Source organism: Vipera berus, assembly GCF_964194415.1.
Source record: "Vipera berus genome assembly, chromosome: 1".
Lineage (NCBI taxonomy): Eukaryota > Metazoa > Chordata > Lepidosauria > Squamata > Viperidae > Vipera > Vipera berus.
The window spans coordinates 75,525,093-75,537,641 of NC_138202.1; the positions used below are offsets into that span (position 1 = coordinate 75,525,093).

Consider the following 12,549-nt stretch of genomic DNA (forward strand, 5'->3'; position numbering starts at 1 on the left):
AAAAAAGGTGCCGGAACTCCATTCTGAGCGTTCTATGACAAAAAAAGCCCTGCCTGTATCTATTTCTTATTTTTGAATAACAATCTAGTAATGAGGACAACAGAGGAAGCATGTTTTCCCATTTACTGGGACAATATTAGCAGAAAATAAGCTTGTGTGGTACCTTTGCAGATGCAGTGGACTTCAGGGTTTAATATGATCTTCTTGATAAGCTTTGGGAGGAGAAAAGGATAAAATAAACTAGGTTGTGTTGTTCCTGAAGTTTATGTTGAGTCAGACCTGGTTTCGTTCCTTTCATTCTTCCAGCATTGGCTATCCAGTGCCTGTTCCAAGTTAGGGAGGTCTGGTGTGATTATGCATCATTGCATAAAAGCAAAATATTCACCTCTATCTTTTAAAAAAGTGAGTCCTGTTCTTCCCTCATGAGACTCCAAGCATTATGCTATAATTCAATTATCATCAGGAGCATAATACCCTGGAAGAAGGAAATGAGATCAAGCTTTAAACAATCTAAAACATTTCTTAGTTTGTAAGTGAAGTGGTTTTCTTACAAGGAGGTCGTTGAATTCCTACATTTTAGAGAAGCTGTTTTTTCTTTGTTTATTATTCATTATCAAAACACTCTTTGCTCTGTTGTGCAGTGTGGATGGTCAAGGTGAAGGAAGAGAGTTGGATTTCACTACCTTGCTGAGAAAGAGGTGAGTAGTCACTGCGTAACCAGTTCACCCTTCAGAACAATGGGATAAAACACTTGGGGACCAATGAATTGTGTCAAGTGTTTTGGCAACATTCTCACATCCATTTCCGCCCAGAAGGAAGTGCTGGATGTCTTAAGGCTGTGGGACAGGTTTCTGTTATTTCCAATAAAAAGTAGGTGACATGAGAACTGACCTCTGTGGTGGTTGCATCTGATTGAGCAACACAATTTGTCAAAAAGTGGATGCAAGGAAAACATTCCCAAAATGGTCAGTTCAGTGTCAGTGATACTAAGTAGTACTAAGCAGCATAGCACTATAATTCAGAATATAGGGCTGAGAAAGAAGATTAGGATTTTTTTTTTAACAATTTACTTTTCTGTCCCTGGTTTTTCATGCTTCTCTCTCCTTTTTTCTTCTTTTTGCACTTTGCTCTGATTTGCATCTCCACTTGGAAATCTTGCTTGGAATTCTGGAACAGAGAGTAAGATTTTATTTCTATTTCTTTTAAACTGCATGGAATTTGTGAAGTATGTATGATTTTCAGTATACATAAGCAGCCTTTTTTTCAGTGCTTTGGAGCATCATACGTCTATCACCTCAGATATTATTTAAACTATAGCTCTTATGAATGATGGAGCTGTCACTTTCATTAATTTGCTTGCTTAATATTCTGCTTTAGAGCAGTTTTGTTGAATAATTTCCAAAGTTGGTTATTTGGGAACCAACTATGAGCATCTTCTAGATATGTAATCATATCTAAAGGCCATTTTCTGCCTTCTTGAAGTAGCTGAGGTGGAACCAACGTCTTTAGTAAGCAGCTTATAAACCATCCATGGATCATGTCTTACAAAAGCTCTTGAGCTAAAATAACCTCTCTGCAGTAAGTTACTTTATGACATCTTTTAAAATCATAGCGGTTTTTGCCCTGTTACTGACTTACGTTGCTCCAGTGATGTATTGTTTGAGCCTGAAGTTGATTATGTTAATGTGAGGTAAATGTTTTAACAATAAATAACCACTGATACTTGCTTTTATTTAAAACCAGAATTATCCTTCAAATGAGATCATTTTTGTTGTGATGATAATCCATCATAATTTTCAAGTGTACCTAATGAAGAAAAAAGGAATGGGGGGATAAATGTCACTTCAGTGATCACTAAACTAGTTTTTACCGATATGAAAATAATATAAACTCAGTATTAATATTAATTATCTATGTTTCCACTGGAATGTTAGAGTAGCCAATATGGAACCAGCATTGAATCTAAAACCTGCTACTGGTAATATTGGAAGGAAGTCCTCTTCTACGAGAGTTTAACCGAAATGACTTCTAAGTATTTTTACTAGATTGTTCGAGTGTTTTTACACCCCAGCCACTGTGAATCTGTAGCCAGGATCTGCAAGACTAAAGCATGGTATCCAGAAGGATGTTAGCCATTTCTCATACAAATCATTCAGCGATTTGGAATTCTATACTGATGAATGGTTATGTTTACAGTGAAGATGTTTTATACTGTCAAATAAGTAATGTGAGTTTAATCTTAAGAATTTTTTTTCAAACATTGAGAATTTTCAAATATTTCTATATCTTAATGTTTGAGAGGAAAGCTCTTTCTTTCTTTATTTCTTTCTTTCTTTCTTTCTTTCTTTCTTTCTTTCTTTCTTTCTTTCTTTCTTTCTTCTTTCTCTTCTCAAGACAACGTTAAGCCTTTTAAATAAGCAATATAAAAAACTGGCATGCAAACTTAATCTATGAAGATTTTTCTATTTTATGAGCCAATGAAAATTCATAGATTTTGCATTAGTGGGTGCAGAGACAGGCTGAGATCCTGGTGGAGATAGAGGGCTTTTAATGCCTCTTTGCACCCTACAGCTGTCCTGATTTGGAAGAAGTACTAAAGTTGTTGTTGTTGTTAGTTGCGAAGTCGTGTCCGACCCATCGCGACCCTATGGACAACGTTCCTCCAGGCCTTCCTGTCCTCTACCATCTTCTGGAGTCCATTTAAGCTCATGCCTACTGCTTCAGTGACTCCATCCAGCCACCTCATTCTCTGTCGTCCCCTTCTTCTATTGCCCTCAATCTTTCCCAGCATTAGGCTCTTCTCCAGTGAGTCCTTCCTTCTCATTAGGTGGCCAAAGTATTTGAGTTTTAGCTTCAGGATCTGGCCTTCTAAAGAGCAGTCAGGGTTGATCTCCTTTAGGACTGACCGGTTTGATCGCCTTGAAGTCCAAGGAACTCGCAGGAGTCTTCTCCAGCACCATAGTTCAAAGGCTTCAATTCTTTGGCGCTCAGCCTTTCTTATGGTCCAACTTTCACTGCCATACATTGCAACTGGGAAGACCATAGCCTTGACTATACGCACTTTTGTTGACAGGGTGATGTCTCTGCTTTTTAGTGTGCTGTCTAGATTTGCCATGGCTTTCCTCCCGAGGAGCAAGCGTCTTTTAATTTCTTGGCTACAGTCCCCATCTGCAGTGATCTTGGAGCCCAGGAAAATAAAATCTGTCACTACCTCCATTTCTTCCCCATCTATTTGCCAGGAATTGAGAGGGCCAGATGCCATGATCTTGGTTTTCTTAATGTTTAGTTTCAACCCAAGTTTTGCACTCTCCTTCTTCACTCGCAACAAGAGGCTCTTTAGTTCCTCTTCACTTTCTGCCATTAGAGTGGTATCATCTGCATATCTTAGGTTGTTGATGTTTCTTCCGGCAATCTTAATTCCAACTTTTGATTCATCTAGCCCTGCCTTTCTCATGATGTGCTCTGCATGTAAGTTAAATAGGCAAGGCGACAGTATACAGCCTTGCCGGACTCCTTTCCCAATTTTGAACCAATCAGTGGTTCCGTGTCCAGTTCTCACTGTTGCTTCTTGGTTCGCATATAGGTTTCTCAAGAGACAAATAAGATGGTCTGGTACGCCCATCTCTTTAAGGACTTGCCACAGTTTGTTATGATCCACACAATCAAAGGCTTTAGCATAGTCAATGAAGCAGAAGTAGATGTTTTTCTGGAACTCTAGCTTTCTCCATGATCCAGCGTATGTTAGCAATTTGATCTCTAGTTCCTCTGCCTCTTCGAAATCCTGCCTGTACTTCTGGTAGTTCTCGATCCACATACTGCTGGAGTCTAGCTTGTAGGATTTTAAGCATAACTTTACTAGCATGTGAAATGAGTGCAATGGTGCGATAGTTTGAACATTCTTTGGCACTGCCTTTCTTTGGAATTGGAATGTAAACTGATCTTTTCCAATCCTGTGGCCACTGTTGAGTTTTCCAAATTTGCTGGCAGATTGAGTGTAGCACTTTTACTGCATTGTCTTTTAAGATTTTGAATAGCTCAGCTGGAATACTGTCACCTCCACTAGCTTTGTTGTTGCTCAGCTTTTCTAAGGCCCACTTCACTTCACATTCTAGGATGTCTGGCTCGAGGTCAGTGACCACCTCATCGTGATTATCAGGGATGTTAAGCTCATTCTTGTATAGTTCTTCTGTGTAATTTTGCCACCTCTTCTTAATCTCTTCTGCCTCTGTTAGGTCCCTGCCATTTTGGTCCTTTATCATGCCCATTTTTGCATTAAACGTTCCTTTCATCTCTCCAATTTTCTTGAAAAGATCTCTGGTCCTCCCTATTCTATTGTTTTCTTCTATTTCTTTGCATTGTTCATTTAAGAAGGCATTCTTATCTCTTCTAGCTATTCTTTGGAATTCTGCATTTAATTGGGCATATCTTTCTTTTTCTCCCTTGCCTTTCGCTTCCCTCCTTTCCTCAGCTATTTGCAAAGCTTCCTCAGACAGCCATTTTGCTTTCTTGCATTTCTTTTTCTTTGGGATGATTTTGGTTGCTACCTGTTGTACAATGTTGCGAACCTCTGTCCATAGTTCTTCAGGCACTCTGTCTATCAGATCTAATTCCTTAAATTTATTTGTCACCTCTACTGTATATTGAACAGGGATATGATTTAATTCATACCTGACTGGCCTAGTGCTTTTCCCTACTTTCTTTAATTTAAGCCTAAACTTTTCAACAAGAAGCTCATGGTCTGAGCCACAGTCAGCTCCTGGTCTTGTTTTTACTGACTGTATAGAGCTTCTCCATCTTTGGCTGCAGAGCATATAGTCAATCTGATTTCTGTGTTGACTGTCTGGTGATGTCCATGTGTAGAGCCGTCTCTTGGGTTGTTGGAAAAGAGTGTTTGCTATGACCATCGTATTCTCTTGACAAAATTCTATCAGCCTGTGCCCTGCTTCATTTTGTACTCCAAGGCCAAACTTGCCTGTTATTCCGGTTATCTTTTGGTTTCCTACTTTAGCATTCCAATCCCCCATGATGATAAGGACATCACTTTTTGGTGTTAGTTCTATAAGGTGCTGTAGAGCTTCATAGAACTGGTCAATTTCATCCTCTTCAGCACTGGTGGTTGGGGCATAGACTTGGACTACTGTGATATTGTACTAAAGTTATTGGTAAGTAAAAGTAAAGGTAAAGGTTCCCCCACACATGCGTGCCAGTCGTTTCCAACTCTAGGGGCCGGCACTCATCTCCGTTTCAAAGCCGAAGAGCAAGCGCTTCTCCGAGGACGTCTCCGTGGTCATGTGGCCGGCATGACTAGACCCCAAAGGCGCACAGAGCGCTGTTACCTTCCCACCGTAGTGGTCCCTATTTTTCTACTTGCATTTTTACGTGCTTTCGAACTGCTAGGTTGGCAGAAGCTGGGACGAGTAACAGGCGCTCACTCTGTTACGCGGCACTAGGGATTCGACCTGCCAAACTGCCGACCTTCTGATCAACAAGCTCAGCGTCCTAACCCACTGAGCCACCGCGTCCCTTAAAGTTATTGGTACTGGACAGAAAATTCCTGTTCCTCCACCACAGCAGCAAAATGTGCTAATTGTCCACACTTTGCACCATTGAAATTTAGTCACATGATGAGAGCTTCCAGAGTCACAGCAATGATTTGGTGAGCTAAATGTTGCCCGCTCTTGTTTTAATGGGAAGTGCAGATAAAATAGAAAAGGCATATGAACCTTCTCTTCCCTATTCCTAATCCCAATTTGGACTGGATACTCCTCTGCTTTCCCTCTTTTTTAGATATATTTTGCCATATACAATATGACAGTCTTTCTCTTTCTTTCTTTCTTTCTTTCTTTCTTTCTTTCTTTCTTTCTTTCTTTCTTTCTTTCTTTCTTTCTTTCGGATGGATTAGACAAGAATGTATCAAGTGTGAGGAAACGAGGGGGGAGGCCTACTCATACAAAAGGCCCATCAATGAAAACTCTGTTCTCGACCCATAAAAGGAAAGCAGTTGATGTTTGCTTTCCCAGCCTGGGTAGGTGTAGTAGTGAGGAAGAGATAAAGAATCAGGGGAAGTACTGAGTGGCCATGGTAAATGTGGTTGAAACAGAAGAACAGACTATCATTATAACCAAAGGGAAGGAACGGGTAAAAAAACTGGAAAGGATTTCTTAAACTGAATTCATTTCTAGCCAATTCACATACAGAGGAGTAAAGGGATGGAGTCTCTCTCTCCCATTCACCTCACATTTACTGAGTTCATTACCAAGCGATATGTTGTCAGGGACTTGGAAAACTACTAGATGCCCCACCATATTTTCAGAAAACTAGCGTTGACTCTACTGCACTCTATTTCAAAGCCAAATTTCTTAGTGGGGTGGGTGGGAAGGAATTTCACTTTTAAGGTAAAAATGATGCTTGCTCAAGCGGCATTCTTCCAGCTTAGCATTTAAAAGCAAGCTCCCACTGATTTGAAAGGGTAATTCTGGAGCTTAATGTTGTAACCCTAGTTTACTCTTTTTTAAACGGATTTTATTTTTAATGTGACTTGTCTGGCTCCGGAAATAAGGGTTTCATTTTAAATACTTATGGTAGCATAGTGCAACTGATCTGTTCCTGTATTTTTGTTTCATAATCACAGTAAAGAGGCAGGAAGATTATGTAACTTTTTTCAGAGAGCTGAAATGTTCTTTTTTGGAAATGCATGTCCTCACCCAATGGCTCTCTTCCTGGAGGTCATTCTAATGGAAATTTTATATTATGCTCCTCAGAAGCATTATTTTCCAACAGGGTAGTCTGAATAGATGGCACTGACGTACAGGTGCCACAGACCAAGTGGAAGGAACACTCCAGCATTGGACAGGCAATGAGAGAAACTCCTAGAGGAGGTGACAGCTGACATTCTAACAATCCAAGGAATAGGATGGGGAAACCATTTTTAGTTGTTTGCAACAATTTTAAATTTTCCACAGTTGTCTATAACACAAAACTCCAAGTTAGTTAGGGCCTAATGAAACTCTCTAATACACAAGCAAGAGAGAACTATGCCAAATAATCCCACTCTTGATGATGTGATTTTACATTAACTCCCTGTCTTGAGGCATGAACTGCAAGGAAGGGATATACAATGGCCTATATGAAAACTGGTCACTACACATGCTGGTGTTTTCACAGTTTTAAGTAATGCTTCTAGATAGCTTGCTTATGTTTGGTAGGACTAGTTGAAAAAGTAAAACAGCCATACCCATCCTGGTTCCTTCCAGCTATATGGAAGTACAATTTATATTGTGATGAAAACTGTAGTTCAAGATGATGGGAGACCTCAGTTTGGCAAAGATTGTTTTAATTCTCCCATGCTCGTAAAATAATTGTGGGGTTATTTTCTATATCACTTACAATAAGAAGCATAATGCCTTGGGGGTTAGTTAGTTAAGTGGCAAACTAGGTGAGGTGGAAGAATCCCTTGTTACCATCATTCTTAAGATGGTGCAGATCTGGCTTGTGACTTCAATCTCATTATTTCACCAACTTTGAGACCAAATCAAAGCAAGGGTTGGTTTTGAGGTAGGCAGTGATGCTTGAATGTGGTTTTGAATATTCTTTTAGCACAGATTCTGGCAAACTGAAGGATAAAGTTGAACTGAATTACTTCTGTATAAATTAGATCAATAGTTGTATTTGTAAAAGAGAATGGTACAAAGTAGAAGTTCCTGTTTTAGAAAAGACCATGAAGGACTTAAGAATTGGATCACACCCCTGTTCCATCTAGCCCAGAAGCCAGTTTTCACAATGGCCAATCAAATACACAGAGAAGGCTACTTGTCTCCTGGTCACGCTGTTGTCAATCTTAGAAGCCACCAATCCTCATGACTTCCATAAATTGGCAGACAGCACTCCATTTCTGGTAGCAAATTCCAAGGTTTAATTACACATTGTGTAAAAGAAAATACTTCCTTTTGTCTTTCCTAATTCTTCCAGGATTTAATTTCATTAACTGATCTCAGGTTCTAGTTAGTACTTTAGGAATGGGAAAAGAGATTCTCCTTGGCAATTTATTTACACCACACTTTTGGTGTATGTGTAATTTTTTTACACTTCTATCATGTCTTCTCTCATTTTCCTCCTTTCTAGACAAAAACATCCCAAATATATGTAACCTTTCCTTATTCTTATTGGCTTCCTCTGAACCTTCTCTATCTTCTTTTCAAAGTGCAATCACCAAAGCTGCACAAAATGTTCCAGATATGGTTACACCTTTGTTTTATGTAATGGTGTTATGATATTGGTATCTCTATTTTCAATACTGTTTCTTATTATCTCTAACATAAAATTGGTCTTTTTTTTAAACAGCAGATGCACAATGCATCAATACTTCCATTTAACTGATTATCTTTATTCCAAGATTTCTCTCCTTCATTAGTCACCACCAGCGCTGATTCCATTAGTTGATATGAGTAGTTAGGATTTTTAGTAGAAGTAAGCTCCTGTCAACTTTTTGAATAATATCAACAACCAGAAAAACTAGCAGTAGATTAATGACATACTCTTTTGAAACCGGTATAAATTATAGTCTATAAGCTACATAAAATTGGATTGTTGTGTGTGCAATTGCTTCTCTGCTACCATTTTTCAGTGTGGTAAATAATTAGACTTTTTATCAAGGAAGTTGAAGCTTGTTCTAGTGATGGCTGATCACACTACTAATTCCTGATGCCCTCTCTTTTGCTTATGGGGATGCTGCTGCATGTTCCTGCATATGTTTTTCGGCATTGTTTTGAAGTCCAGCAGTTTCTTGCGCTCGGTACATCGGTAAGCATTCACTCCATCTCTTCTGCAGTGGTAATTGTCAATAAAGCTTTTCCAGAAAGGTAACTGTCTTTTGCACCAAAAAGGGGAGGGAAGGGGGGGAGGAAGTAACTTTATAGCACCTTAAAGGCGCTAATATTACGTTTTTATGGTTTAGAATCTTACATCTGATGAACTAGACTCTGTTTGATATCATATATCACAATATCTGTGTTAAATTATAATACTTTAGAAAACTCTTCCTGTTTTTATTAACAACACACACAAATTAAACAGATTTACGTATTTAAGAAACATGAAATTAAATAGCCATCTTAATTTAATTATCATATTATCCAAAGTTAAATTCTTCCATCCTTGGGACTAAAGTCATCTTTAGAATCCATGAATGGCACATATCTTTTCAAGTATCAATTTTAAAATAAGGCATTAATCGGTATTTGGGGGAAAAATCGTCCATTTACCTATAACTATGGAAGTTTTTTTCCACAAATTCATGAAAAACATAAAGTTTTCCTAATATTTAACCACAATCTTAAGAATCTGAATCTAAGGCCCAGCTGTTGCTTCATCACCAAGCTATTCAGACCACATTTGTACATTCTGCAAAACACAGGATTACTAGCTGTATTTTAGGGAACCAGCAGCATTCTGCTGCATCCAGACATTTTACTCCCACGTTTCTTTTGCTTATGTGAGTGGCAAAATGATCCAGAGCCTTCACATTTACTGTACATGTCTAAACCAGAGATATAATTCAAGCAAGTCAGAAAGCATAGCATTTGTTGCTAGCTTGAAATACCAAATGTGATTGACAGGAGAGAAACCAAGATCCTGGATATTGCTCAATTGCTCAAGTGAAATGTAATGTGAGGCTCTATGTCCTTTCTTTGTAGAAATGAAGGAAAACTTGAATCGCAGCCAGAGGTTGATGTCTGGGAAATCCTTCGAAATGCTCCGCCATCAGAATATGAGAAAATTGCCTTTCAATATGGCATCACTGATCTACGGGGAATGTTGAAACGTCTCAAGCGCATGAAGAAGGAGGAGAAGAAAAGCACAGGTAAGAGAACATGTTTTCCTCCGCCATTCAAATGATTTGTCTCCTTTTAGAAAAGTGTCCTATGCAAACAATGTATAATTTTTTTTCAAACTGTGGTCTTTCTTCTCCCACTTCTATTTATCTAGAAAAGCACAGCTGGCTCTATAAAATTAGAAATGAAAGTTAAAGCTGACAAGGATAGGAGAAAAGAAAGAGGAAATTTATAAATAATAAAGGGAGCTTAGAAAAAAAACCATCAACTAAACCAGACATGTCAAACACAAGGCCCGGGGACCAGATGCGGCCCGCGAAGTGGTTTCATGTGGCCTGCGAAGCCATCCTGGAAACAATGAGGGAACGGCCCCCACTGCCTTGGCCCTGGTCCAGAGACCCTCAGATCTGTCCCACTCCTGCCCAGGCCCCCATAGGCACCCTTGATGCCAATGATGTAGAGTTTGCCACGCCCACCCAGTAGGCCACACCCACTCTAGCCATGCCCACCCAGTAGGCCACGCCCACCCTGGCCATAACCACTCGGCCCCCTGAGGGAAACCGCAATGCTGATTTGGCCCTCAATGAAATTGAGTTTGACACCCCTGAACTAAACCAATGAAAGTAAAGAAAGAGAAAAGACAGACAGGGTAGAATAAACCAATACTGAATGGAAGATTGGGAGTTAATGTACAGTGTTCATAAACCAGCGGTGTTGGCATGATCCAATGCATTTGTCAAAATAACAGAAGCACTATTGTGCCGTCATCATGGAAGCTCTATCAGTTTTCTATATGCATGTTATATCTTGACAGATATCCAGAAGGGCCAGACTTGAAATACTCTTCCAGCATTGTCTCTCCTCGATACTTCCTACGGGCATCCATGCAAGGGGGGAGTTACAAAAGTCAAATAGGTGGTTGTAGTTCGGCAGTCAAGGCTCCACGCATTTTCATGTGTGTGCAACATCAACTTGAATCACACAATTGCAACTGCCACTTCAAAACTTTTCACACACAACACAAGTACACACTTCCAAGTGTGAATACCCATGAACATACATTTTAAAAATATAAGTCTTAGTCTGGCTGTAATTTAGTGCCACACAATCCTTCCTCGCAAGCCTTCAGACAAAGCTTCATTTGAAAATTGGCTCGCAGGCTTTTTGTTCTATACAATTTTTAGTGGGATTATAAAATTATGGATGCTGTCGTAGGGCACTTCCACACTAGACAAATTCATTCAGAACAACTCCAAGATTTATAGGCTCATATACAGTAAATTATTATTATTATTATTATTATTATTATTATTATTATTATTATTATTATTATTATTATTATTATTATTATTATTATTATTATTATTATTATTATTATTATTATTATTATTAATTTAATTTGTATACCGCCCTTCTCCCGAAGGACTCAGGGCGGTGAACAGGGCAATACATAATAAAAACAAGATACAAAAATTAAAAATTATTAAAAAGTAATTAAACAGCAATGCCCGTAATAAATTAGTACAGATTAAAGTTAAGACCAATTTATAAAACCCAACCCCATCCCATCAGGCAAGGCCAGCTTGTTCAAAAAGGTGGGTTTTAAGATCACGCCGGAAGGAGTGGAGATCAGGCACCATCCGGAGCTCGACCGGAAGATGGTTCCATAAATCCGGCGCGCCCACAGAGAACGCCCTCCCCCTGGGGGCCACCAGTCGGCATTCTTTGACCGGTGGCACCCTGAGGAGGCCCTCTCTGTGGGAGCGTACTGGGCGGAGGGAAGTTGACGCCGGCCGCAGGTGCTCCCCAAGGTATTCCGGACCCATGCCATGTAGGGCTTTGTAGGTCATTACTAACACCTTGAACCTCACCCGGAAGACAACTGGAAGCCAATGCAGCTCGCAGAGCAAAGGTGTGACATGGGAGTGTCGGGAAACTCCCAACACAACTCTCGCGGCTGCATTCTGCACCAGTTGGAGCCTCCGAGTGGTCTTCAAGGGTAGCCCCATGTAGAGAGCGTTGCAGTAGTCAAGACGAGAGGTCACGAGCGCATGAGTGACCGTACGTAAGGCATCCCGGTCTAGATAGGGCCGCAACTGGCGCACCAGGTGAACCTGGGCGAAGGCCCCCCTAGTCACAGCTACTATATGGTCTTCTAGGGAAAGCTGTGAATCTAGGAGGACTCCCAAGTTGCGAGCCCTATCTACAGGGGGTAATAACTCACCCCCCATAGAGAGGGGTGGGATATCCTGAATATCCCAAGATGCCGGTACGCACAGCCACTCAGTCTTGTCAGGGTTGAGTCGAAGCCTGTTCCTCCCCATCCAGACCCGGACTGCCTCCAGGCAATGGGACATCACGTCGAGGGCATCACTGGGGTGGTTTGGGGTCGAAATGAAAAGCTGGGTATCATCAGCATACTGATGATACCCAACTCCAAAGCCACGAATGATCTCACCCAGCGGTTTCATGTAGATGTTGAACAGGAGAGGCAAGAGGACCGACCCCTGAGGAACTCCACAAATGAGAGGCCTCGCGGTCGACCTCTGCCCCCCTGCCAACACCGACTGCGAGCATCCCAGGAGATAGGAGGAGAACCACTGAAGAACTGTGCCTCCCACTCCCAATCCCCTGAGGCGCCGCAGCAGGATACCATGGTCGATGGTATCGAAAGCCGCTGAGAGGTCTAATAGGACTAGGACAGAGGAATATCCCCTGT

The 12,549-nt window shown here is 40.5% G+C and overlaps 1 protein-coding gene across 1 annotated transcript in view; it reads left to right on the forward strand.

Moving 5' to 3' along the window:
- The window catches only part of MYBPC3 (myosin binding protein C3), a gene marked incomplete at both ends in the record, with an annotated part of 90,348 nt that overhangs the window by 22,735 nt on the left and 55,064 nt on the right, over nucleotides 1-12,549 (forward strand). The window contains 2 exon segments of the mRNA XM_081327249.1: nucleotides 642-698; nucleotides 9,693-9,859. Coding sequence (XP_081183375.1) covers nucleotides 642-698; nucleotides 9,693-9,859 — 224 coding nt within the window.